The 24,384-nt window shown below is 43.7% G+C and overlaps 1 protein-coding gene across 1 annotated transcript in view; it reads left to right on the top strand.

Annotated features, from left to right (window-relative positions):
- Positions 1–24,384, top strand: part of TMEM132B (transmembrane protein 132B) — a 332,897-nt gene that overhangs the window by 85,636 nt on the left and 222,877 nt on the right. The window contains exon 3 of the mRNA XM_006874524.1: positions 10,728–10,874. Within this exon, the coding sequence (XP_006874586.1) occupies positions 10,728–10,874 (147 nt within the window). The remainder of the gene's footprint in view (positions 1–10,727; positions 10,875–24,384) is intronic.

The following is a 24,384-nucleotide window of genomic DNA, read 5'->3' on the forward strand; positions in this document are numbered from 1 at the left end:
TTGTTCTATCCATTTTTGAAAGTGGTGTATTAAAATCCCCCACTATGATCGTAGATTCATTTATTTCTTTCTTCAAATCTATTAGAGTTTGTTTTATATATTTTGGAGCTCTTTCATTGGGAGCATAGATATTTATTATGGTTATTTCATCTTGTTCAATTGTTCCTTTAATCATGAGATAATGTCTATCTTTATCTATTATGCTGGTTTTTGCCTTAAAGTTTATTTTATCAGAGATTAGTACTGCCACTCCTGTTCGCTTTTTTTTGCAATTTATTTGATATATTTTTTTTACATCCTTTGACTTTTAATCTGCTTTTGTCTCTGTGTGTGAGATGTGTCTCTTGCAGACAGCATATTGAAGGATCTTGTTTTGTTATCCATTCTGCCACTCTCCGTCTCTTAACAGGTGTATTTACTCCTTTTACATTCATTGTAATTATCGATAGGTATTGATTAATTGCTGCCATTATGTTTGTTTTTTTGTGGTGTTGCTGCTTCTTTTTCTGTGTGTCTTCCTTTGTTGAGTTCATGATTTTTGTGTTCTTTGTTGTGAGTTTCCTCATAGTTTTAATGTTCTTGGATTTTCATTCTCTTGGTCTGTTGTGAAGTGTTAATTTTCTTTGAGTTTGTCTCATAATCCGTTAACTTTCCTGTCTACTTAGTGCAGTCTATTTTATCCTGTAATCGCCCTGACCTTCTCACTATCTGGATATCTGTTCCTACATGTTTACCTTCTTTTGCATTGTACTTGTTTTGATCATAGACTGACCTCCCAGATTCTCTGAGTTTGTTCTTATAGTTTTGTTCTGTTAACAACTCTTCTTTCTGTTGACTTAATTCAGGGAGGTGCTGCCACGTACGTCAATCTCTGGTTGTTGTCTGTTCTTGTTGGTTCTCAGTCCACAGAACTCCCTTTAGGATATTTTCTAGCGCATGGTTGGTAAAATCCCTTATCTTCTCTTTATCCTGGAATGTTTTGATTACACCATCATATTTGATTGATAGCTTTGCTGGATAAATGATTCTTCATTGGCAAATTTTTCTTTCAGGGTTTTATATATGTCTCCCCATTGCCCTCTTGCCTGCATGGTTTCTGCTGAGAGATTCGAGCTTAATCTGACTTGCTTGTCTTTGTATGTGACACTTCTGTTTTCCTTGGCTACTTTCCAAAGTGTATCCTTGTCTTAGAGTTTGGAGAGCTTGACTATGATATGTCTTGGTGATTTTCTTTTAGCGTCTACCCTTCCTGGCGTTCGTTGAGCTTCTTGAATGTTTATCTTTTCACTTTTCAGGATGTTAGAAAAATTTCCTTCCAGCAGTTCTTCGACTATTTCCCCTGTGGTCTTGTGTGATTCTTCTTGTTCTGGCATGCCGATAATTCTTAAGTTATTCCTCTTCATGTTGTCCAACATGAATCTTAGACCTTCCTCAGAATTTTTTATCCCTTTTTGTGTTTGTTCTTCTATCTTAGTGGTATTGAGAGATTTGTTGTCCAGCTTACTGGTTCTACCTTCCATCGCATCTGTTCTACTCCTCTGCCTTTTAAGAGTGTTCTCTATTTCTGATATTTTGTTATTGATCATTTGGACATCTTTCTGTAGGTTTTGGATTGTTTCCAATGCTATATCTATCTTATTTGATTGTTCCTGTAGCACTTTCCTGACTTCTTCCTTATTTTTCTAAACTCCATTGTAAAGTGTTTTGAAACATTTTATAATCATTTTTCTTAATTCTTTCTCAGGCATTTCCAAGGCCAGCCCTCCTTCCAGAATGGAGTCCAGGTCTACTTCTAGGTCATTTTTCTCAGACATTTTATCTTTTTTCTGGACATGTGCTGATATGGTCATCTGCTTTTGCTTCTTTGACATGTTGAATGTTTATCTGTGGCCTTAATACTTAATTGAGTATGTGTTTTGGTATTTTTTATGCTTTCTGACTGCTTCCAGGAAGGTGTGATCAGGGTGTGAGCTTCCCTTTTCATTCTTCTTATTGTTTAACTCAGAGTAACTTTTACAGGTGTTGTCTGTTTTCCTGGTATATGGAAGCTGGTATTGGTTCTTGCCTGGGTTTTGGTGTTTTATAGAGTGTGATTGTATCTTGGCTATATGGCAGCAGTTGCTGACTCTCCTTGTGTAATATAGGGAGACAAAGAGTCCTCCAAAGGCAGAAGTGGGGGCATATAACAGCAAAACAACACCAGTGGGTGGGGGGAACAAGCAGCACCAACAAAAACCAGACTGAATACTGCAGTCTCTAATGACAGAAAAGGGAGAGGAGGGAGAGAAGAAAAAGAAGAGAGAAAAAATCTGTAGTTTAATATAAGTATGTCTTTAATATCCTAAGTTCCTGCCTTCAATGTTGCCCGAGAGATTCCAAGTTGCCAGTGTTCCTTGTTATGTTATACCTTAGGCTCCAATCCAACCTTTGTCCTGTTTTGCCTTTAAACTTTCTTTCTCTCCCTTCAGCCCTCTCCTACTCTTTCAAGTGACAAAAAAACAAAACAGAACTAAAAGGTAACAGATAATAAAAGCTCAGGGCCTCCGCTTGGGCTGAGTATCTGTGCACATTTGTGGCAGAAGAACCCATCAGCAGTGAGGGTTGGGGATGTCCACTCGGCTCAGGCTCTCCCTCTATTCACCAGAATGGAGGTGGGCAAACAGTGAGCGCGCCAATTACCAGATACCAAAGAAAATCAGACAAAGCAAAACTGACAAAGTATATTGTCCACCTTTGTCCCAAGGTCCCCACGGCATTTTTCCATGGTGTTTCTGCTCCCCCTGTTTCATCCCGCCACTTGGTCTCACACAAGATGTCGGCTCAGGCCTCCAAGCCTGGCTCTGCAGATTCAAAAGTACATGATTTTTTACTTCAGCTCCAAACTCCACAAGCTATAAGCCTTCAAACCTTTAAAATATTCCTATCTCTGTGGCTCCACGTTTTAGAGCTCTGCCCTGGATCTGCTTTGACTGGTATTCTGTGTTATTGCTGACAGTGACTTTCACTGTACCTCCACCCTATCCGCCATCAAGCCCCGCCTCCAACAAAATCAAAGGTAGATGTTTTATAGCAAGGAGGGGAGTGATTAACTTTCAAGTCTAGAAGTGGAATTCTCTAGGTCCATCAACGGAGAAGAGCGGAGAGCGGGACCCTACCCAGAGAAGCAGTGATGCCTGAGATGGAGGCAGAGACGATGATGTGGAGAGATGGAGCGGCTGAGGAGTTGAGACCCAGAGAAGGAGAGGGACTGTGTGCTGAAGACCAGGGGCTTGTGGGGGACAGGCTTGCAGGGTATACCCTTTGATTGGTTGATGATGCATGTAACCATGGCAATGAAATGATATACCATAGAATGAATGTAAAAATAATGTTCTCCCATGTAAACTATCACATAATTCACAATAAACATTAAAAAAAAGAGATGAAAACTATTCAGTGGGGACTCTGTCTTCCCCCGCACACTCTTAAACTAAACTCCCTCTTGAAACCTTGTAAGCCAGTCACTTTAGCCTTTATTGCCACCTCATTTTAGGTAGCCAGTGTCTAAGTTGCCCATCCCTATCTACCCTATGTACAGAGGGGATAGCATTGATACTTGATATGAAGACTTCTTTACTCTCTGTTTGGGTTTAGACTACCTCCATGAGTAAGGCACTCTGGTAGTGTAGTGGTTACAAATTAGGCTGCAAACCTTATCATCAGCAGTTCAAAACTGCCTGCTGTTCCAGAGGAGAAAGATGAGGCTTTCTGCTCCCGTAAAGATTTATAGCCTTGAGAACCCTGTATAGGGTCGCTACGTGTTGGAACTGACTCTATGGCACTTAACCACCACTACCATCACTTCCATGAGTATAGGTCAAATTCATCAAATTGTAGTAATTTACCCTCGTTTCCTTTATCAAAACACATAAAAAAAAATATCTTCCTTTAGTCGAGTTCTGATTATCAAGCCATCGGGCTAGGTCAGGTGGGTACTGTCTGCAAGTTTGGATGTTGTTGTGCATCTCCCCTCACTTCATATCATCTGGATGCTTCACTCTCAGCAGTAGCCCTCTGTGGCTATGTCCTTGTCCATGGGCTTAGGTGTCCCCAGGTCTCACCACACTTTGGACCAACCAGCTCTTCCTCTTCTCTCTCTCATCTGCAGGTCAGTGGGAGTCTAGGGAACGTGGTTGAACTCAGCTCTTTTCTTCATTGCTGCCTTTTCCCCTCTTCCACTCACCAGTAGACCAATGTGGTTGCCAGCAAGCTTACATGCCTCATCATGTGTTCCCTTTGAGTTTCAGTCTTAGAGGGGAGTTTATCCCAAATGAACTTTATTGCTTGCCTTGATGGCTTCCCGGTGAACAACTTGCTTATTCTTGTAGGAGCCAGTAATACTGACATTTTTGTTTTGTGTTTTTCTTGATGATTTTTCTTTGAAGATGTATCCACTGTTGCTCTAGCTGTTCCAGGCTGGTCTGCTTGTCATTTCTAGTGGGAATGCCCCACCTCAGAAGGTTCTGGATGGGGCTCAGGATTCCACCTAAGGTCCTATATACTACCAAGGTACTGCAAGTGGCCTATTTCACTGAGCAAGTTGTAGAACCCCTTTTAGGTATTCCAATCAGTTATAGGATGAAGATGGGATTACAAATTTTCTGTAATCATGTTTCCTGACATTAAAATCCATATTTTTGTCCATTCCAAGGAAAGATAACCCAGGGGAATGTGGAAATCTTCAAACAGTATCATTAATATCACATTCAAGTAAAATTCTGCTGAAGATAATTCACAAATGATTGCAGCAGTGCATTGACAGGGAGCTACCAGATGTTCAAGATGGATTCAGAAGGTGACATGGAATGAGGGATTTCACTGCAGATGTAAGATGACTCTTGACTGAAAGCAGAGAATACTAGAAAGATATTTATGTGTGCCTTTTTGACTATACAAAGGCATTAGACTGTGTGGATCATAACAAACTATGGATGACACTGGGAAGAATGAGTATTTCTGAACACTTAACTATGCTCATGAGGAAATTGTACATAGACCAAGAGGCAGTCCCTTGAATAGAACAAGGAGATACTGAGTTCTTTAAAATCAGGAAAGATGTCTACATATTTACTTCATCTTTTTACCATACTTTTTACCATTCAATCTTTATGTGAAGCCAATAATCCAAGAAGTTGGATTATATGAAGAAGAATGTGGCATCAGGATTGAAGGAAGACTCATTAACAACCTGTGATATGCAGACAACACAATCTCGCTTGCTGAAAGCAAAGGGGACTTGAAATGATTATTAAAGAATATCCAAGACTACAGCCTTCATTATGCATTACACGTCAATATAAAGAAAACAAAATCCTCACAACTGGATCATTAATCAAATCATGATAAATGGAGAAAAGATTGAAGTTGTCAAAGACTCCACTTTGCTTGGATCCACAATCTGTGCTCATTGAAACAGCAGTCAAGAAATCAAGTGCTTTATTGTATTATTCAAATCTGCTGTGAGAGACCTCTAAAGCGTTATACAACAAAGATAACAGTTTGAGGACTAAGGTGTACTTAACCTAAACCATGGTATTTTCCATCACCTTGTATGCTTGTAAAAGTTGGGCAATGAATAAGGAAGTTCATTGAAGAATAGATACATTTGAATTGTGTTGTTGACAAATATTGAAAGCACCCTGGACTTCCAGAAGAACAAAAGTTTGTCTCAGAAGTAGTGTAGCCAGAGTGTTCCTTAGAAGCAAGAATGGTAAGATGTTGTCTCTCATTCTGTGGGTGTTTGATCAGGAGTGTCCAGTCCCTGGAGGAGGACACCATGCTTGGTGAAGTGGAGAGTCGGCGAACAAGAGGCAGACCCTTAACTAAATGGACTGGCACAGTGGCCGCAGCAAAGGGCTCAAGTGTACCAACTGTGAGGATGGCGCAGAATGGTGTTTTGTTCTGTTATGCAGAGGGTCACTCTGAGTCAGAACCGACTTGACGGCACCTAACAACAACAGAGTATTAGATTTACTTACTTTTCAAAACCAACACAATTTTATTTCGTTCCCTTCACCCAAGTTAATTCTCAACCCACAACAGACACCACCTTTTGCCCCTCTGTTGAAAGATAAGGAGCGGCAGACTTCACGCACGAATGGTGGTAGAACTGGGATCAGGACCCAGGCAGCCTGGGATAGGCATCCCGCTGCGTGGCCAGAGGACAGGCTCAGAAAACAGACTCCCTGGACTGCAATACTGACTCCACTGTGACCTTGCCTTATGGTTTTGGTTCAGTCACTTAATCTCTTAGGGCCACAGATTTCTCATATGTAAACTGGGATAACAGTCCTTGCCCATAGTGCTGTTAAGAGGATTAAATGTGCTAACACAGGTAAAACATGAGCTAATGTATGTAAATCTCTTGGAAAGCAGTCTGGTCCATGGTAGCAGCTCTTGGTAAATCTCAACGATTATAATTGCATAAATATCATTGAGCACCTGTTACATTCTGGACAGCACCATGCCGCATATAGTTTCAGGTGCCAGCTAGCCGTCCATGTCAGAACAGGACAGTTTGTCACCGGGATGCCAACAGTAGTGTCCTGTGAGGGTTGTGACCTCAAGTTATAGAGACCCCTATTTATAGATGATCATCTGTTTATTTTCCTTCCAGTCCCTTTCCTTATTTTAGGTTTCTTGATGAACTGTTACACACTAGACATGCTAATCTAAATATTTTGGTGAATGGATTTCCAGTCACTAACTACCACCACCACCACCACCAACAACAACAACAACCCCACTGCCACTGAGTCAATTCCAACTCCCAACAATCCCATGAAGTAGAGTAGAACTGCTCCATAGGGTTTCCCAGTCTGCCATCTTTGTCCCACAGAGTGACTGGTGGGTTTGAACCACTGACGTCTTAGTTAGCAAAGGAGTGCTGTAAACATTGTGCCCCAGGACTTGTAAAACTCTCACTCAAGTATTAACATCTGACATAGCAACATGATGCTTTTCAAAACCAGAACTGATTATTAACTAATTGACAGACCTTATTCAATTTGAAATAATCACTGGACTCTAAGTACCTTTTGCTGCTCAAACATGAATCTTTTCTTTTACATCTATGGCTAAAGAAAGGCGCCTTGGTAGCAGAGTGGGTTACCTGCTGTGCTGCCACATGCAAGGTCAGTGGTTAGAATCTACCAGCTGCTCAGTCAGAGAAAGATGAGGCTTACTGCTCCCATGGAGACATACAGTCCCAGAAACCCTATATAGGGCTGCTATGAGTCAGAACCGACTCCACCGCACACAACCACCACCACAACCGTGACTAAGGAAAACACAAAATTCCCTGTCTTTTGCCCTCATCCCCTCCCCCACATAGAAGATGCTCAGGAATATTTAGCATTTGTTAATAAATTCTTTTTCTGCCCATAGAGTAGTAGGAAGAAGCTGAACTAGGGTCTTGCTCAGTGACCCTAATCATTTGAGGCTCACTAGTCTAGAATCCTGGTGTGGCGTTGTAGGTTAATGTGCCAGACTGCAAAACCGTTTGAACCGCAAGGTCGGCAGTTCAAGCTCACTAGCTGCTCCTTGGAAACCCTATACAGGGTTGCAATGGGTCGGGATTGACGCGACGGCATGTCACAACAACAACAACAGCCTAGACTAGTGATACCACAGTTAAGCTGCTCAAATCTTAACCAGAAAGCTGACCATTCAAACCCACTAGCTGCTCCACAGGAGAAAGATGTGACAGTGTGTATCTGTAAAGACCCGCTGCCTTGAAACCCCTACAGGACAGTGCTCCTCTGCCCTACAGGATTGTTGTGACTTGGAAGGGACTCCACAGCAGTGGGATTTTTGATTTTTTTGGTTTGGTTTGCTCTAGACTGAGCTGTGTTCCTCTATATATTTCCAAGAGCCCACCATCCAGTAAATTCAATAAATGCTCTTTAAGTGTCGTTGTTAAGTGCTGTCAAGTTGATTCCGACACACAGTGACCCTATATAGGGTTTCTGAGGAGCAGCTGGTAAGCTTGAACCACCAACCTTGCAGTTCAAATGACTTTGCAGTCTGGCACATTAACCCACAGCGCCATACCAGGACTTTAAGTGTTAGGATTAAAGAATTCCACACAATTAATGATTTCAGTGTTCTGAGTGCTCCTTCCCAAGATGGACACTTAATGAGTCGACTCACCCTCTGCAAGGTCAGGAGCCCCCGAGATCAGCCTAAGGTGGAGTAATTTGCCACAAGCACTTACAGCACTTAGAAAAGCAGCTGTACTCATGATATGATTTATTACAGAAAGACAATACAGCTTAACATCAGTGGAGGGGAGAGGTGCAGGACAGTGTCCAGGAGATCCCAGGCAGGAGCTTCCAATGATCCTCTCCTGGTGGAGTCAGAGCCAGTGCTAATTCTCCCAGCAACGAACCATGACACACACAGAATATTATTAACCATGGACGCTCTCCCAAGCCCTGACACCCAGAGTTCATACTGAACACTTGGCTGATCTCAGTCTCCAACTTCTCCACTTGAGTTGATACTGGTGGTCCGACGCACCTGCCCACGGCTGTCGAGTTGATGCCAACTGATAAGGACCCCATCGGAGGGACTAGTACTACGCCCTAAGAAGGTGAGCTAGGGTCAACTTCCAAGGCTGCAGGTCTTTACGAAAACAGACTGCCTTGTATTTCTCCCTCAGAGCAGCTAGTGAGTTTCAACTGCCAACCTTTGGTTAGCAGCCCAACGTTTAACCCACCATGCAGGTTTCAGAGTGCTCTCCGTAAATGGAATTGCTAACGTAGACTGTGATGTTCACGTAGGACATTATAAAGGCTGAGCGCCCACCTCCCAGGAGCTGAAGACCACATTCAGACCTCTTTTCAGGCAGGGCTCATGCTGGGCTACATATCTACCGAAAAAACCCCAGCCAACTACAGACAAGAGGCTGTTTAGTTCCAAAGTGGCCAGTCCACAGACAAGACAGGCAGCTTCAGAGACCCATTCACAGAGTGTGGTGTCAAGGCTGAAGAACAAATAAGGCATCTCTACTCGTGTCCACACACATGAGTCCCCAGTAAGTGCTGACCGAGAAGGATGATCTGACCAGGGCTACCCATGGCATCTGACGCTCCGGAGGGTGTTGCTAGTCCCAGTCCTGACTTCCTAGGAGACCCCATGTGCAGGTAGATGTCTTCATCGGCGTCTACCCCACGGAACACAACACAAGCCAGCTGCCTTGGAGGCCGCCTGGACTCATAGTCACTCTTCATTTGTCCTATTAGGATTAGACAACTGTTTCATGCCACCCGCAGACTCTATAAAGGTCTGCAAAGTATAAGGGAGGTGGAAACATTTTCTGCTTTTTTTTATGTTGTTGATAAGATACACAGCAAAACATGCACCAATCCAACACGTTGTTTCTACATGTACAATTCAGTGACATTGAATAAATTCATTGAGCTGTACAATACGCCTCATCCTCCCTTTCCTATTTAACTAAACATGCAGACATTTGAATCCCCTGCCTCCACCCCTGGGGTCCCTCTGGAAGGCCGCAACAACTGGGGACTTCCTGGCCACTTCAATACTCCCCCTACCCATTGTTTGAAATGCTGCCTGCCATTCGAGGTTCCTCCCCTAGAGACTTAAAGGGGTTTCCTCTTTTTTTCTCTCTTTCTAAGTTTCATCCTGCCCTGGGAGGGGCCGTTCCCCTGTTTCAAACTGGCCTTGTCCACCTTTCAGTCAGGTGTGGATTTGATGCATTTTCTCTCCAAGGTCATCATTGCTTCTGCGTTCTGATGGGACTCACCTGTCTGGGTTCCTGCACACACAGTTTTCTGCACATGGCAGTCCTCTCTTGTCTTGTGAGGACAGTGTCCAGAGCCTCCCGGAGCACTGACCTTTGCCGCACAGGCCTGGGGAAGTGGAGGGAAGTACGGCTAAGCAGCTCGGATGCTGACTCAGCAGCGTTGACCCCACAAGTCAGGATAAATCCACTGCCCTCCAGTCGACTGTGACTCAGAGTGACGTCATAGGACAGAGTGGGGCTGCCCCATAGGGTTTCCAAGGCTGGATCTGTACAGAGGCAGACTGCCTCATCTCTTACATGAGGAAATGTTGGTAGGTTTGAACGGCTGACCTTGTGGTTAGCACCACCACGAGTACTTTCCCCGGGACTATTAGGAACGTGTATTGAGGCCCACAAGCAGAACGGTGGCCGCACACCCATGCTTCGCCTTAGCTGTTCTCTGCCGTGGCCACAGCGCTCCCGGGGGGTTCCCATGCCCTACAGTCCCAGAGGCTCCGCTGTTTGGGGAAACCAGTCCTAGAACTTCAGGAGGGATGGGAAAGCCCAGAGTCCCCCATCCTTTCTTGTGGAATCCGGGTCTGTGAACACAGGACTGGGCTGCACCTGCTGTTTCCCAGCACCACATAGCTGTCTGTGGGCCACAGCCCCTCCTCCTATGAGGACCCCTGTCTTGTTCCTCACACAGCGCGCTGGGCGCCCTGGGCTAGAAAGCAGTTGGCTCCAAAGGTCAGCTGGGAAATTGGTGCACAAGCAGGATGCTGGGGCTCAGGCTTGGGGTCGCTTGTGAACATGAAAGGGTCCCGGAGGAATGGGCGGTGTTCTGGCTGTTTCTCCTCAGGTGATTGGCTCATACTCTGTCTTGTAGCTACAGTTTAAATCTAAAATAGTCTTAACGTATTTTTTCCCCACCCACCAGAATTAAGGCGGCAGCAGGAGTGAAGATTACGGCAGTCAGAGTCAGCAGCGAGGGCCAGTGGGCTGTCCAGGAGGATGTGGAGAATGGCAGCGAGCAGACCACGGCCACCCTCACCTGCGTGGGCCACCCCCCAGAATCCCAGAGCAGGTGAGTGTCCAGGCCTCCAGAACCCCCAAACGATAGACCCGGGTGCACGTTGCCCAGGAGACCCAGTAACAAATGGTACTTTACTTCTTTTTTGTACTAGGAACCTCTGTAGCACTGTAGGTATAGCGATATACTGATAGTCACAAGGTCGGGAACCCACTAGGGGAGAAAAGCTTTCCAGCCTCGGAAACCTAGTGGGACTCTTCTAGTTGGTCCTATAGAGTCAGAGCAGATGGATAGCCTCGGTTTGGTTTGCATTTACACACGGATGCCCCCCCAGAGAGATCAGCATCTACATTCTAACAAGGTTCATAAGACCCCTAGGTGATTCTTATGCATACACCTGAGAGATCCCTTTGAGGAGTCCCGGTGAGGTCATGTGGGCGAATGTGCTGGACTGCAAAGTCAGTTTGTACTTCAAGGTTTATGGCTCAAGCTCACAATTCACTCCTTGGAAACCCTATATAGGATCCCTGTGGTCCAAACCGATTTGACAACACTTAACAAGTGGTCCCTTCAGGTGATTCTGTCTTCACATGCTTCCCCAGATCCCTCTGTGTCCACCTGCGAATCACCTACCGAGCTTGTTGAAATGTAGTTTCCACTTTCACAGCCCCATGCTGAACCATTAGCCCACCCACGCAGTTCCCCCTGTGTGGCGGGCTACCACACGAGCTTTTATCCATTTTGCTCTAGATGCACAAATGGCCCAGTGAGGTTGACAGTCTCAAACATTACCCGAGTGTACGTTTGTCAGAGTGTGGGGGTTTGATAACAGTATCTTGCAGCTGGATTATTATTGTTGTTGTTGTTTGTAGTGAAGAGTTGAAGACTGAAACAGGGAAAATAGGCATCATTTAAGAGGTGAGAAGAAAATGTGCATTTTTATGAGCCTCATGAAAGAAGCTAGCGCTATTGGGTAACTGCCCCTCAGTACTTGGATGGAGTTGTTTTGCAGATCTCATACCTGGGGAAGAATGTGTGCCTTAAGCCTCAGAATGCTAAACCAGGCAGACTACCAGCTCTGGGATGTATGGGGTCACAACAAGTCGGAATGGACTTGATGGCATCCGGTAATACCACAGCATCTGTAGGGGACTGCTGCCCTGGGACCCACACAGCCTCACTGATGAAAACCATCCTTAGTTCACCTAGGACGAGGCTGAGTCCTCAGCTCGAGGTCACTGGTTTCCAACACTGTCTCTGGGTATAGTCTGTTCTCTTTTCCTTCTTTTTGAGTTTATGGGCTTTCTAGGCCCCCTACCTCATGTCACACGACAAGTAGATACCCCCAGTGGAGGAGAGAGCAAGTTGGGGGAGCCTGAGAAATGGGGTGATGTCATGTTCGGAGCGCTCTGTGTTGGTGGTGTCCCCAGTCAACCCCAGCTGGAGCCCTGTACTGCCTGGTTTTGGAGATCCCTTTCAAAGGAAGGCAAGTAACTGAAAGCCTCCATTCGAACCAGTAACCTGGCCGCCTCCTGTCTGAGCTGAGCATCCTGCCTGTCATCCTTTCCATCCACTGAGAGAGCATCTGGTCTGCCACCTCACTTGACCCCTGGTTTTCCTGGAAGTCTGGGTCTGCGGTCTGAATGCTCCCAGGTGCTGTGTAGCTCATCTCTGGAGACAGCAGAGGGTTTCTGTACACATTCAGGTGTTGTTGCTTTCAGGTGATCCAATACCTGCCATCACTGCCCTCAGCTCATGGCAACCCCATGTTTCACAGAGTAGAACTTGCCCCACAGGGTTTTCTCAGATTCATTCTGAGGCCTTTCTTCTGCACAGCAGCTGGCTGGGTTAGGACTCTCAACCTTAAGATGAGTAGTCAATCACACATTGTTAGTGCCACCAAGACTGCCTGGCTGCAACAGTAGGGTTTTATTGTTTCATATGAACAAGAAATCTAGAGGTTGCTGGTTGCTCGGTGGTATGGCTGCTTAGTCCTGCAACATCACTGTGTCATCCGAGTGTTGGCATGCTCTTAGACCTGCTCAGGACTCATGGTATGGTGCTGTAGGATCTGCACTGGACTGCGAACCACAAGGTCAGTAGTTCAAACCTACCAGCTGCTCCTTGGAAACCTCGTACAGGTTCGCTGTGAATTGGAACTAACTTGACAGATCTTAGCAACAACAACAAATACCTGCTCTAAGGAGCCCTGGTGGCATCAGTTCAAACCCACCAGCTGTTCCATAGAGGAAAGATGAGGTATTTTGGTTGTGTAAATATTTAATCTCAGAAACCCTATGAAACAGCTTTACTCAACCCTACGGGGTCACGCTGAGTCATACCTGACTTGATGGCAGTGGGTGGAATAGCTGGTCTGCTGGCTGTCACCTTTTAAGTTGCTTCCTCATGCTCACAAGATGGCTGCAGCATGTCCAGACATCACACACTCACTCAGCCATACCCAAAGGCTGGAAGAGAGACACTTCTTCTCATACTTCTTTTTTTTTTCATCAGGCATGAAACCTATCCAATAGAACCCTGGTAGTCTTCCCTTTCGATCTCACTAGTAAGCAGTGCGTTCTCTGCCTTTGTCCAGAGAGCAAGGAGCCTGGGAAAGTCAGTGGTGGGATTATTTTCAGTCTCTGTACTGGAATGAAGGAACCTGGTGGCACAATAGTTAAGTGCTCAGCTGCTAACAAAAAGGACAGTGGTTCCAACTTACCGGCTGCTCTGTGGGAGAAAGACGAGGCCATGTTGGTGCTGTTGTTGAGTGCTGCCGAGTTGGTTCTGACCCAGAGCGACCCTGTATTGCGTTTCCAAGGAGTGGCTGGTGAGCTTGAATTTCTGACCTTGCTGTTCAAACTGAGTTTGCAGTCCAGTGCATTAACCCACAGCGCCACACCAGGACTCCAGGCTTCTGTAAAGCTGGCAGCCTTGGAAACCTGGTGGGGCAATTCCACTCCCTCCTCTAGGGTCTCAGTGAGTCCGAATCGAATTAGCCTTCTCATTTCAGTGGGAGGATGGCTGCTGGGGTCACCTCGTAGTGTCCGCCCCTCGCTTCAAACGTCATAGCTTGGGGGTCTGTTTGGCTGCTGGCTGACTCAGATGGACTTTGTCCAGTGGTGCCATTGGCCACTGTGCTGAGGAAGCCCAAGCATATAGGGACAAACAGCAATTGTGAGCATGGCATAGGACCGGGCAGTGCTTCATTCTGTTGTTTGTTGGGTCACTATGGGTCAGAACTGACTCGACGACATTAACAACAATAACCGTCTCCCATAAACAAAGAATCCCGGGTGGGCTTCCTGGAGGGAGGTCTGAATTCAGCTGCTTGGTGTCCTCTGTGACCTGGCCCCTTGTCTTTTCTCAGGGTGGGCTTTTTCTCAGGTAGACTCTTCCCTCCCAGAGACAAGAGGAAGCCCGCAGCTCCCTGATCCATCCCCCAACTCAGCCCCTTGGGGGATAAGCTTCTCTCCCCAGACAGGCCCTCACTGTCTCAGTGTGCATCCACCCTGAACCAATCACTGTAGCCACACCTGAACCTCCTGGACTGAGAGGGATGCATGTGGGAATGAAGGTCCAGAGGCCTCTAGCAGCTACAGGTCTTGTTGTGCAAATCTGGATGGAAGTTTCTGACTCTGCACCCTTAGAATTATGTTCATGCCTTGTTGGTGTTGTTTAGATGCCGTCAGGTCAGTCTGACTCATGGCCACCCTGTACTGGATTTCCAGAGCTCCATATCTACACAGAGATACACATGTATGAGGAGTCCTGGATAGTTGCTCACCTGCAAGATCAGAGGCTCAAATCCACCAGCCGCTTCTCGGAAACCCTGTTATAAGGTCTCTATGAGTCACAGCCAACTCAGCAGCACTTAAAAACATCTCTCTCTACATATGTTGTTGTTTGCATCATCCATAAAGGGTCCAGCCTGGGACACCCTGCTGGCAAGTTCTACTCTGGGGCCTTGGACACCTCGTGGGGCAGTTCTCCTCTGTTGTATGTTGTCACTCTGAGTCAGACTTGGGGTGGTTTCTGACTTACAGCGCCGCTATATGACAGAGTCGAACTGCTCATGGGGCGTCTGATGCTGCCATCTTAATGAAAACCATGTCTTTCACCTACAAAGAGGCTGGTGGGTTTGAACCACTGACCTTTGAATTAGCAGCTATGCATTTAATTACTGTCCACAAAGTCTCCCTCCGTCCTTCTTGCTCTCTCTGGCTTTCTGTATCTATTTCATCCCTGGGTAGCACAGTTAATACACTCTCTGCTAACCATAAGGCTGGTGTTTCAAATCCACCCAGAGGCACCTCAGAAGAAAGACCTGGCAATGTACTTCTAAAAGGTCACAGCTCTACTCTGACATGTGTGTGCCGTGAGTCAGAATTGACTCAACTGCAACTGCCAATTAGGGATGTATGTGTGTGTGTGTGTGTGTGTGTGTATGTATATATATGTATATATATATATGGAGCTCTGGTAGCGTAGTGGTTACGAATCAGGCTGCCAACCTCAAAGTCAGCAGTTCGAAACTACCAGTGGTTCCGCGGGAGAAAGATGAGGCTTTCTGCTCCCATAAAGATTTACAGCCTCAGAAACCCTGTACAGGGTTGATATGAGTGGGAACCGAGTCCATAGCACATAACCATATATATATATATATATATATATACACACACACACACACACATATATACATATATATGCACACACACAAATACATATATATATATATACACACACACACAAATACATACATATATACACATATACACATAGATATACAAACACATATATACATATACACACACATATATACATATATATGCACACACACAAATACATATATATATATATACACACACACACAAATACATACATATATACACATATACACATAGATATACAAACACATATATACATATACACACACATATATACATATATATACACACTCAAATATATATGTACATATATACACACACAAATATATATATACATGTCTATACACATATATATGAAGGAGCTCTGGTAGCGTAGTGGTTACGAATCGGGCTGCGAACTTCAAGGTCAGCAGTTCGAAACTACTAGCTGTTCTGTGGGAGAAAGGCATTCTGCTCCTTTAAAGATTTAAAGCCTCGGAAACCCTGTACAGGGTCGCTATGAGTCGGAACCGACTCCACGGCACATACCAATAACAACAACATACACATATATACATGTACATATATACACACAAATATACATACACACACACACATACATATATATATACGTACACACATGAAGTCTTGATGTGGCACTGTGTGTTAATATGCTAGACAGCAAAGTCAGTTTGAACCTCAAGGTCAGTGGGTCAAGCTCACCAGCTGCTCCTTGGAAACCGTGTACAGGGTCACTATGAGTCAGAACACACTCAACAGCACTTAGCAACAACAACAACAACATATATACATATACATATGTACATACATAATTATGTTGTTGTGAGGTGCCATTGAATCTGTTCCCACTCATACTGCCCCTGTGCACAGCAGAAGGAAACCCTGCCTGGTCCTGAGCCATCCTCACATCATGGCTGCCGCTGTGTCAGCCCATCTCATTGAAGCTCTTCCTCTTTACCAAGGACGATGTCCTTCTTCAAGGGTGGTCCCTCCTAACAACATGTCCAAAGTACACATAGGAGACGACTTAAAAAAGTTCATGGGGAAATTCCATAATCTTTTAATTCTATTTTTCCAGGAAATTTTTGAAGCCCCCTAGACACATATACATATATGTGCGTGTGTGTGTGTGTGTGTGTGTGTGTATGTCCGTGGTCTCTGCACAAAAACTTGTTGTTGTTGTTAAGTGTTGAGTTGGTTCCAACTCATAACGACCCTGTATAGGGTTTCGGAGGAGCTGCTGGTGGGTTTGAACCGCCGACCTTGTCGTTTGCAGTCCAGTGCTGATCCTACAGCGCCACACCAGGAATCTGCGCAGGAAATTAACTTCATTGAAATATTTGACTGACCAAGTGGTAATATTATAAAGGAAACGACATTGCAGGCTGTGGGTATCACTTGGTTTTCTGAGAACCAATTTTGCGTTCTCTTTAGAAGAAATGAACAATGCAGTTACATAACCAGCGCTACCTAATTATGGGCCTCACAGCCCCCAATATCTTCTTCCTCTTGCTTCCCACTGTCTGCATCTGACCTCCCCCTGGCTGTAAGAAAGGCAGATATTGTTGCTTCGGCCTGACAGTCTATGCTTACCTAATATCCCTCGAAAATCCATCCCATAATCTAAGTAAAGAATTGTTTCTCTTTATGCTTTGTTGTTGTTGTTGAATTGTGATATCAAATGAGGTGTGAAATGCAAGCTCGTGGGCCCCGTTTGCCAGCTGACAGAGTGAATGTCGGAATGCATCCCTCACAAGCTTGCTGTAGAAAGCGGTAATCTCTGAATTGTGACAACCTTGGGTGGAATAGAGTTTTTAATAGAATATAATGTACAAACTGCCTGAGCCACTGTGATAAGAATGAAAAAATGCGGTGTACTGGAAAGACCCACCTCGTGCCTTGAGAAAGGCAGGAAGATTCTTCATTTAAAATATTCTAATGAACACTCATTGTGAGGAAATGTGAGTAATGAAGATGCAAATCACAAGATAGAGAGTCTGGGTGCCAAAAGAGGAGAGAAAAGATTAGGGAAAAAAAAAAAAAAAACACTTTCAGATGTGAAAGTGTTCAGAAAGGTACCGTGGAGCCCTAGCTAGAAGGAGCGGGAGGAGACACTGTGCAGAGGAACCATGAACAGCTGGGGAGCTAGAGAGGACATTGTTCCTTGCATGCTAGGTTGAGCTCCTGGGACCCAAACCTCAGGGAAAATGGATGACATTCTATGTGTCCAGAAAGGTTAACACAGAGCCCATCTTTATCTGAAAGTCACCATTGCTATTGAGTCGGCCCCGGCTCCTAGTGTGTAACAGAATCAAATGCTGCCCGGTCCTGTGTTGCGCCGTGACTCTCAGTGTGTTCTAGTCCATTGTTGGGTCTCATGGAGAGTCTCCCGTGTTGTTTTACGTCCTCTACTTTACCGAGCTTGGAGTCCTGGGATGGCGCTGTGGGCTAATGCATCAGACTGCAAAGTCATTTGAACTGCAAGGTTGGCAGTTCAAGTTCATCAGCCGCTTCTTGGAAACCCTATACAGGGTTGCTATGGGTCGGAATCGATTCAACGGCACTTAACAGCAACAACTTTACCAAGCACCACATCCTTATCTAGCAGTGGTTCTGAGTAGAGACACAAACTCTCAGTATCTGCCATAGGGGAGTGTGCTATTGTGTGGGATCCAAGTACAAAGCTATAAAAGAAATTTCGTCCAATGAAATAACACACTCTGTATTGTTTTAAAGGAGCCCTGGTGGTGCATCTGGTGAAGTATTTGACTAACAGCAAGTTTGGCGGTTCAAACCTTCCAGCTGCTCTGCAGGAGCAAAATTTATAGCCTGTAAAGGTTGACCACCTCAGAGCCCCAACGCAAAGGCAAATGTTGACCGTGAGGTGACCCTGTAGTGGACCCTGCAGCGGACCCTGTAGGAGCTTTTCTTGCATACTTTAATCCAGGAAATATTACCACAGTTGAGCAGAGGAAGAGATGATCATGCTTATAAACTCAATCAACCTGGTGCTACATTTGTGAAATGTAACAGTTGAGCATTAAGCAAAAAACAGTGATAAGATTATGAAGGCTCCTCTGTCAAATGTTGTTTCATGGATGTGTAAAATGTGAAGCAGCCTAGGTCTGACGCTGTGCTCAACAATTCTTATTTAAATTAGAAGAACAGTTAGAAGTTAGTTAAGTGACTGAAAACACAGCTTCTGTTTCTAAGAAGTAGAAGTAATTTTTCTTCCCTGACAGGGTTTTAGGTTGGTTTGTTTCCTTCCATAGAAGATTTGATTGAGTGGTAAGGGATAGAACATTCGGAAGATGTTAGTATCTTTGACAGCAAATTTGTGTGTTTCTGTTGTCCATTCATTGCTGTTTATAAGGTTTTCATAGGCCAAAAATTTTAGAAGTCGGTTCCCTAGTCTGTCTTAGTCTGGAAGCTCTGCTGAAGTCTGTCCCTATTGATAACTCTGGTGGTATTTGAAATACCAGAAGCGTAGCTTCCACCATCATAGCCACACATAAACCACCCCAAAATGCCAAATGAAGACTTGAAGCACAAACAAACAGCCTCAGAACTGGATCATGATAAACAGAAAAGAATAAAGATGTGATGGATTTCTTTTTACTTGGATCAATAATCAACATCCATGCAAGCAGCAGTCAAGAAATCAGATGATGTTTTGCATTGGGCAAATCTGCTACCAAAAAAACAAACACAAAAACACAACTCTTTAAAGTGTTCAAAAGCAAAGACGTCACTTTGAAGACTATGGTGCACTTAGCCAAAGACATATTATTTTCAGTCACCTCATATTCATGCATAAAAGTTGAGCACTGAGTAGTAAAGACTGAAAAATGAATTGCTGCTTTTGAATTATGTTGTTGGGAAAGAACATTAAATATACCATGGATTGCCAGAAAAATGAACAAATCTGTCTTGGAAGAGTACAACCAGAATGTTCCTTACAAATGAGGAAGGGGAGACTTTGTCTTGTCTACTTTGGAGGGACGAGTCCCTGGAAAAGGACGTCATGCTTGAGGAAGTGGAGGGTCAGTGGAAGAGAGGAAGACCCTTAACTGATGGGCTGACGCAGAGGCTGTAACAACACACTCCAACACAGCAGTGACTGTGAGGATGGCCTAGGACCGGGTAGGGTTTAATTGTTTGACATAGGGGCATTCTGGGTCAGAATTACTCAGAAGCACCTAACAATAATAATTGTTCGTTCTTTATTTTAAAAATATATGGAAAACCTCCACAATGCTTATTTAGGCTCTAGACACTATTTTAAGTCTTTTGAAAAATATGCTCTTCAAAATCAGAAATAATAATCTAGTGAGGCTCATGACTATTATTCCCATCTAACGAATGTACAAATTGAGGCCCAGACCATTTAAATAACTTCCCAAGGTCTCAAAGCTAGTAACTGGCATACAATCTAACTTTACAGTCTACCTTTTTTTTTTCTGCAAAAATATGCAGATATGCACCATGTAAGGGAGTACAGTGGCTCCCTAAGCACTGGACTGACTGTGAACTGCAAGGTCCATGGTTAGAGCCTGCCAGCCACTTCATGGAGAAAGATGAGGCTTTCTGCTCCCTGCAAGATGTAAAGCCTCAGAAACCCTGTACATGGTTGCTATGAGTTGGAACAGGCTTGATGGCATTCAACAACAATAACACCATTTCAACAATTTCTACATGTTGATTACATCCTTTAAGTTGTGCAAGTATTCTTGTCATCCTTGTCTGAAATTGTTTAACACCACTGATGTAGATTCACTGCCCCCTAAGCTTCTCAATTCACCTTTTGAGTTGCTGTTGTCAGTTTGGCATCACATAGATAATTCATCAAATGAACACAGTGCTTAGGTAGATATACTTTACTTACTAATATCAATGATTTTTCTGATTCTCAGAGGATTCCAAGGGGTAGCTTTTATTTAAAAGTGATCAGAGCAGTGGTATCAGGGGTTTATCCAGACTTCATAGCTCCAGAAAGTCTGGATTCCATTTAGAATTTGAAATTATGTTCCACATTCTACCCCCTTTTGATCAGGGTTCTACTTTAGAATCTATGACCAAAATGATCAATAATGGTAGCCGGGCACCATCTAGTTCTTCTGGTGTCATAACAAAGGGGGCAGTTGTTCATAGAGGTCATCAGACAAGCAATCTATGTCCTCTTACATTTCCTGTAAAGCCTACTCTTTGAACCATGCCTGTGATTGTATTAGAGCTATTCATAAGGCATGACACAGTGCCCTGCTATGAACCCCCATGGCATCCTCCTGCTCTTCCCAATTTTACCCCCACTAAACTGAAAAAAAGGAGCTCTGGTAACGTAGTGGTTACGAATCGGGCTGTGAACCGCAAGGTTTCTCCAGCTGTTCCGCGGGAGAAAGATGAGGCTTTCTGCTCCCATAAAGATTTACAGCTTCAGAAACCCTGTACAGGGTCGCTATGAGTGGGAACCAACTCCACGGCACATAACAACAACAACAACACAAACTGAAAACACAGTAGAAGCAGCTTCCGAACACCATCTGTGTGTAGAACTATGTTGGATTGTGGTATGTTGGATTGTGACTACCTAAAAGGTATGTCCACTCAGGTCCTTATCTTAGAACTTGTGAAAGGTCTTTTTGCGTATATGATTAAGTGTTGGGTTTTGAGATGAAGAGATGATCCTGTATTATTCAGGTGGATCCTAAATCTAATGACAAGTGTCCTTATAAGAGAGACTCACAGAGAAGGAATTGAAAAGATAGAGGTAGAGGTTGGAGTTAAGCTAAGAAAATCATCAAACACCAGAAGCTACAAGAGACAGGCAAGGATTTTCCCTTAGAGCCTTCAGAGGAAACGCTGCCCTCTCGAACTTCTGGCCTCTAGGGTTGTGATGGAGTATATTGCTATTGTTCTAAGTCACCCAGTTTTTGGTAGTTTCTGGAAATTAAGAGTCCCTGGAAATGAGTTCAGGGCTTAATGAATACTTGTGAAAGAAATAAATCAGGGCTTCTCACTTCAGGCTGCACATCAGGACCATCAGGGAACCTGTAAAGAATTCTTATGTAGGTTTTAACCTCCACCCCCACTCCCTATGGGTCACTGGCATTAGGAAAAACAAAAAAAAAGATCTCTTGGTGATTTTAATGCTCAGCCAAAGTTGCACGAATGAGTGAAATTTTAACAGAGTTAGACACCATAAGAAGTTAAAGATATTTTTAGAAGCACATTTGTGATTTGGATTTGTGATGTTGTTTGCCATTGAACATCTGGAGCTGTCTGAGTAGCAGCCACCACAGAAATTCAGAGTCTAGATGTGGTACATAGAGATGCACTGGACCCTCTGTAGGGTAGAGCTACACCCACGGCTGAGGTTGGTTGGCTTTAATTCCCACTGGTAATAGCTTTCTCTTTAAGAAATGAAGAACTCACATGCATGCCTTTTAAAAGGGTCATGTCAATAGGAGAAAAGAAAAAGGAAATATTTAAAAATCATGGCCTCATTTTCTATCCTGTGAGACTTTCATTGTGAATTTATGCAGCTGGTCACATTCAAAGTATAATAGAAGCCTTTTTACTTTAAAAGTAATAGAGGTTCTGTTGTAGGACATTTAGAAAGTAGAGCCAGGTAAAATGGAGAAGGTAAAACGTCACCCCTAGAAGAAGAAACCAAAGATTCAGCAAAGAAAGTCATCTACAGGACTGATAGTCTACCTGAATCATGGTCTCACTTACCCTGAGATCAGAAGAAGTAGATGGTGCCCAGCTTCCACGAACCTTTCTGATCAAGGCCTTACAAAGATGGATTCTGATGGAAGGGAGGTAAAATATGGATCAGAACTCAAATTCTTAACTAAAACGTCAAGACATACTGGGATTGTTGAGACCAGAGACCCCCTGAGACTAACACTCTGAAATATTCCATAAACCTTGGAACCAAAACTGCCACCAAGTTTGCCTTTTGGCTAAATAGCAGATTGGCTTATATAATAAAGAATACTACCTCGGAGTACCCTGTATCTTTGGAAAATCATCGATATGAGAACAAATGGTGAACAAGAAATCTGAAGCAAAGATGAGAGGAGTTTGGGAAACCAGATGACTAAAACAGACATCAGAATGGAATTAATTAGAACGTTAAAAAATTGTGAGAAATGTAACCAATATCATTGAACAGTTTGTGTAGTGATTACTAATTGGGAACCTAATTTGCTCTGTAAACTTTCACTGAAAACACACTAAAATATTATTTATTTAAAAAGAGGTATCCCTAAACCTTACTGTTCTTAGTATTTTGCTGTGCCTTTTAATGTGTGTGTTCACATGTCTATACAAGTACACACAATATGTTATTTTTGCTAATCCAGGAATTGCTTGTTTAGCTTTGAAATCAGTTGTTTTCAGTAACATTGTAGAATAAATGTTTGAAAACTAAACCTTTTCATGTCATTAAATATTTAATTCCAGCAGCAATTATGAACCCTTTTGGAAAATTGATCTGAGTGTGGATGCTCTTCCCAGAAAGGTAGAAATGTACGCACATAAATACCTGTGCCCACAATTTCAAGATGCGTGGATTCCTTCACTGAGGCTCACGTCTACAACCATGGCTTTTAGTACAGTTTTTAGTGGCTGGCACTCTTCTCATGACATGTCCTATTGATGTGTCCAAAGCAGTTGAGTCAGACAACATTCTGTTGGTTTTCATTTGCTGGTTTGGGGGAGTATCTTATTAGGCCTTTATTCCTATCCTGTTGTTAGTTTGGAAGTTCTGCTGAATCCTGTCCACCATGGGTGACCTTGTGGGCATCTGAAGTATCACTAGCATAGCCGGTGGGGCTGTGGTTAAAGTGCTTGGCTGCCAACAGAAGTTTCACTGGTTTGACTCTCCCTGCTGCTATGTGGGCAAAGGATGTGACGCTGTTTCCATAGACATTTACAGCTTTGGAGACCATATGGGGCAAGCTTACTGGATCCTATGAGCTGAAATCAGCTTTATGGCAATGGGGTGTCTTTGGTTTTCTGGCTGTTTATAATGTTGTTGTGTTCCCCCCTCCCTGAAACACACGCTTTTTTAATGTGTCTTTTAGGAGTTCTGGTATGGCATTGTAGGATTAGCACTAACCATAAGTCGGTGGTTCAAACCCCATAGCCACTCCTTAGAAATCCTATACAGCGTCTCTATGAGTCAGAATGGTACTCGACAACATTTCTTTTAACCATTTAAAATTATTCATTTTACTTTTAAACATAAAATGTCTGTTGAATAACCTTGTAGGTATGTATATCTTAAACAGAGAATGTGAGAAGTGAATTGGCAAATCAAAAGTCATGACTTTATTTTCAGTTTTGATGCTTTTATGAAAGCGTGTACCAAAAAATTCCCTTCTTTGTACATCTCTAGCTCTATGTGAGAATGTTACATTGTTGTTAAAACAGCTGCCTCCTCACAGACTAGTTCATCTTGACATAACTTAATCATTTTTGTTAGGTTTGTTTGATATTATAAATGGTGCAAATGTCTTCCCCTGCCTTGTTCTGCTGTCTTCCTCTTTGTTTCTTTCATTTAATTAGATGATGATGTAGTGCTGTTTTAATTGTAATTAGATGCTGACATTGTGGTGTGTTAGGTTGTTGTGATTAGATGGTGACGTGGTGGTGTGTTAGGTTGTAATTAGATGGTGACATGGTGGTGTGTTAGGTTGGAATTAGATGGTGACGTGGTGGTGTGTTAGGTTGTTGTGATTAGATGGTAACATAGAGGTGTGTTAGGTTGTGATTAGATGGTGACATGGTGGTGTGTTAGGTTGTGATTAGATGGTGATGTGGTGGTGTGTTAGGTTGTGATTAGATGGTGACATAGAGGTGTGTTAGGTTGTGATTAGATGGTGACATGG

Source organism: Chrysochloris asiatica, unplaced genomic scaffold (assembly GCF_000296735.1).
Source record: "Chrysochloris asiatica unplaced genomic scaffold, ChrAsi1.0 scaffold00281, whole genome shotgun sequence".
Lineage (NCBI taxonomy): Eukaryota > Metazoa > Chordata > Mammalia > Afrosoricida > Chrysochloridae > Chrysochloris > Chrysochloris asiatica.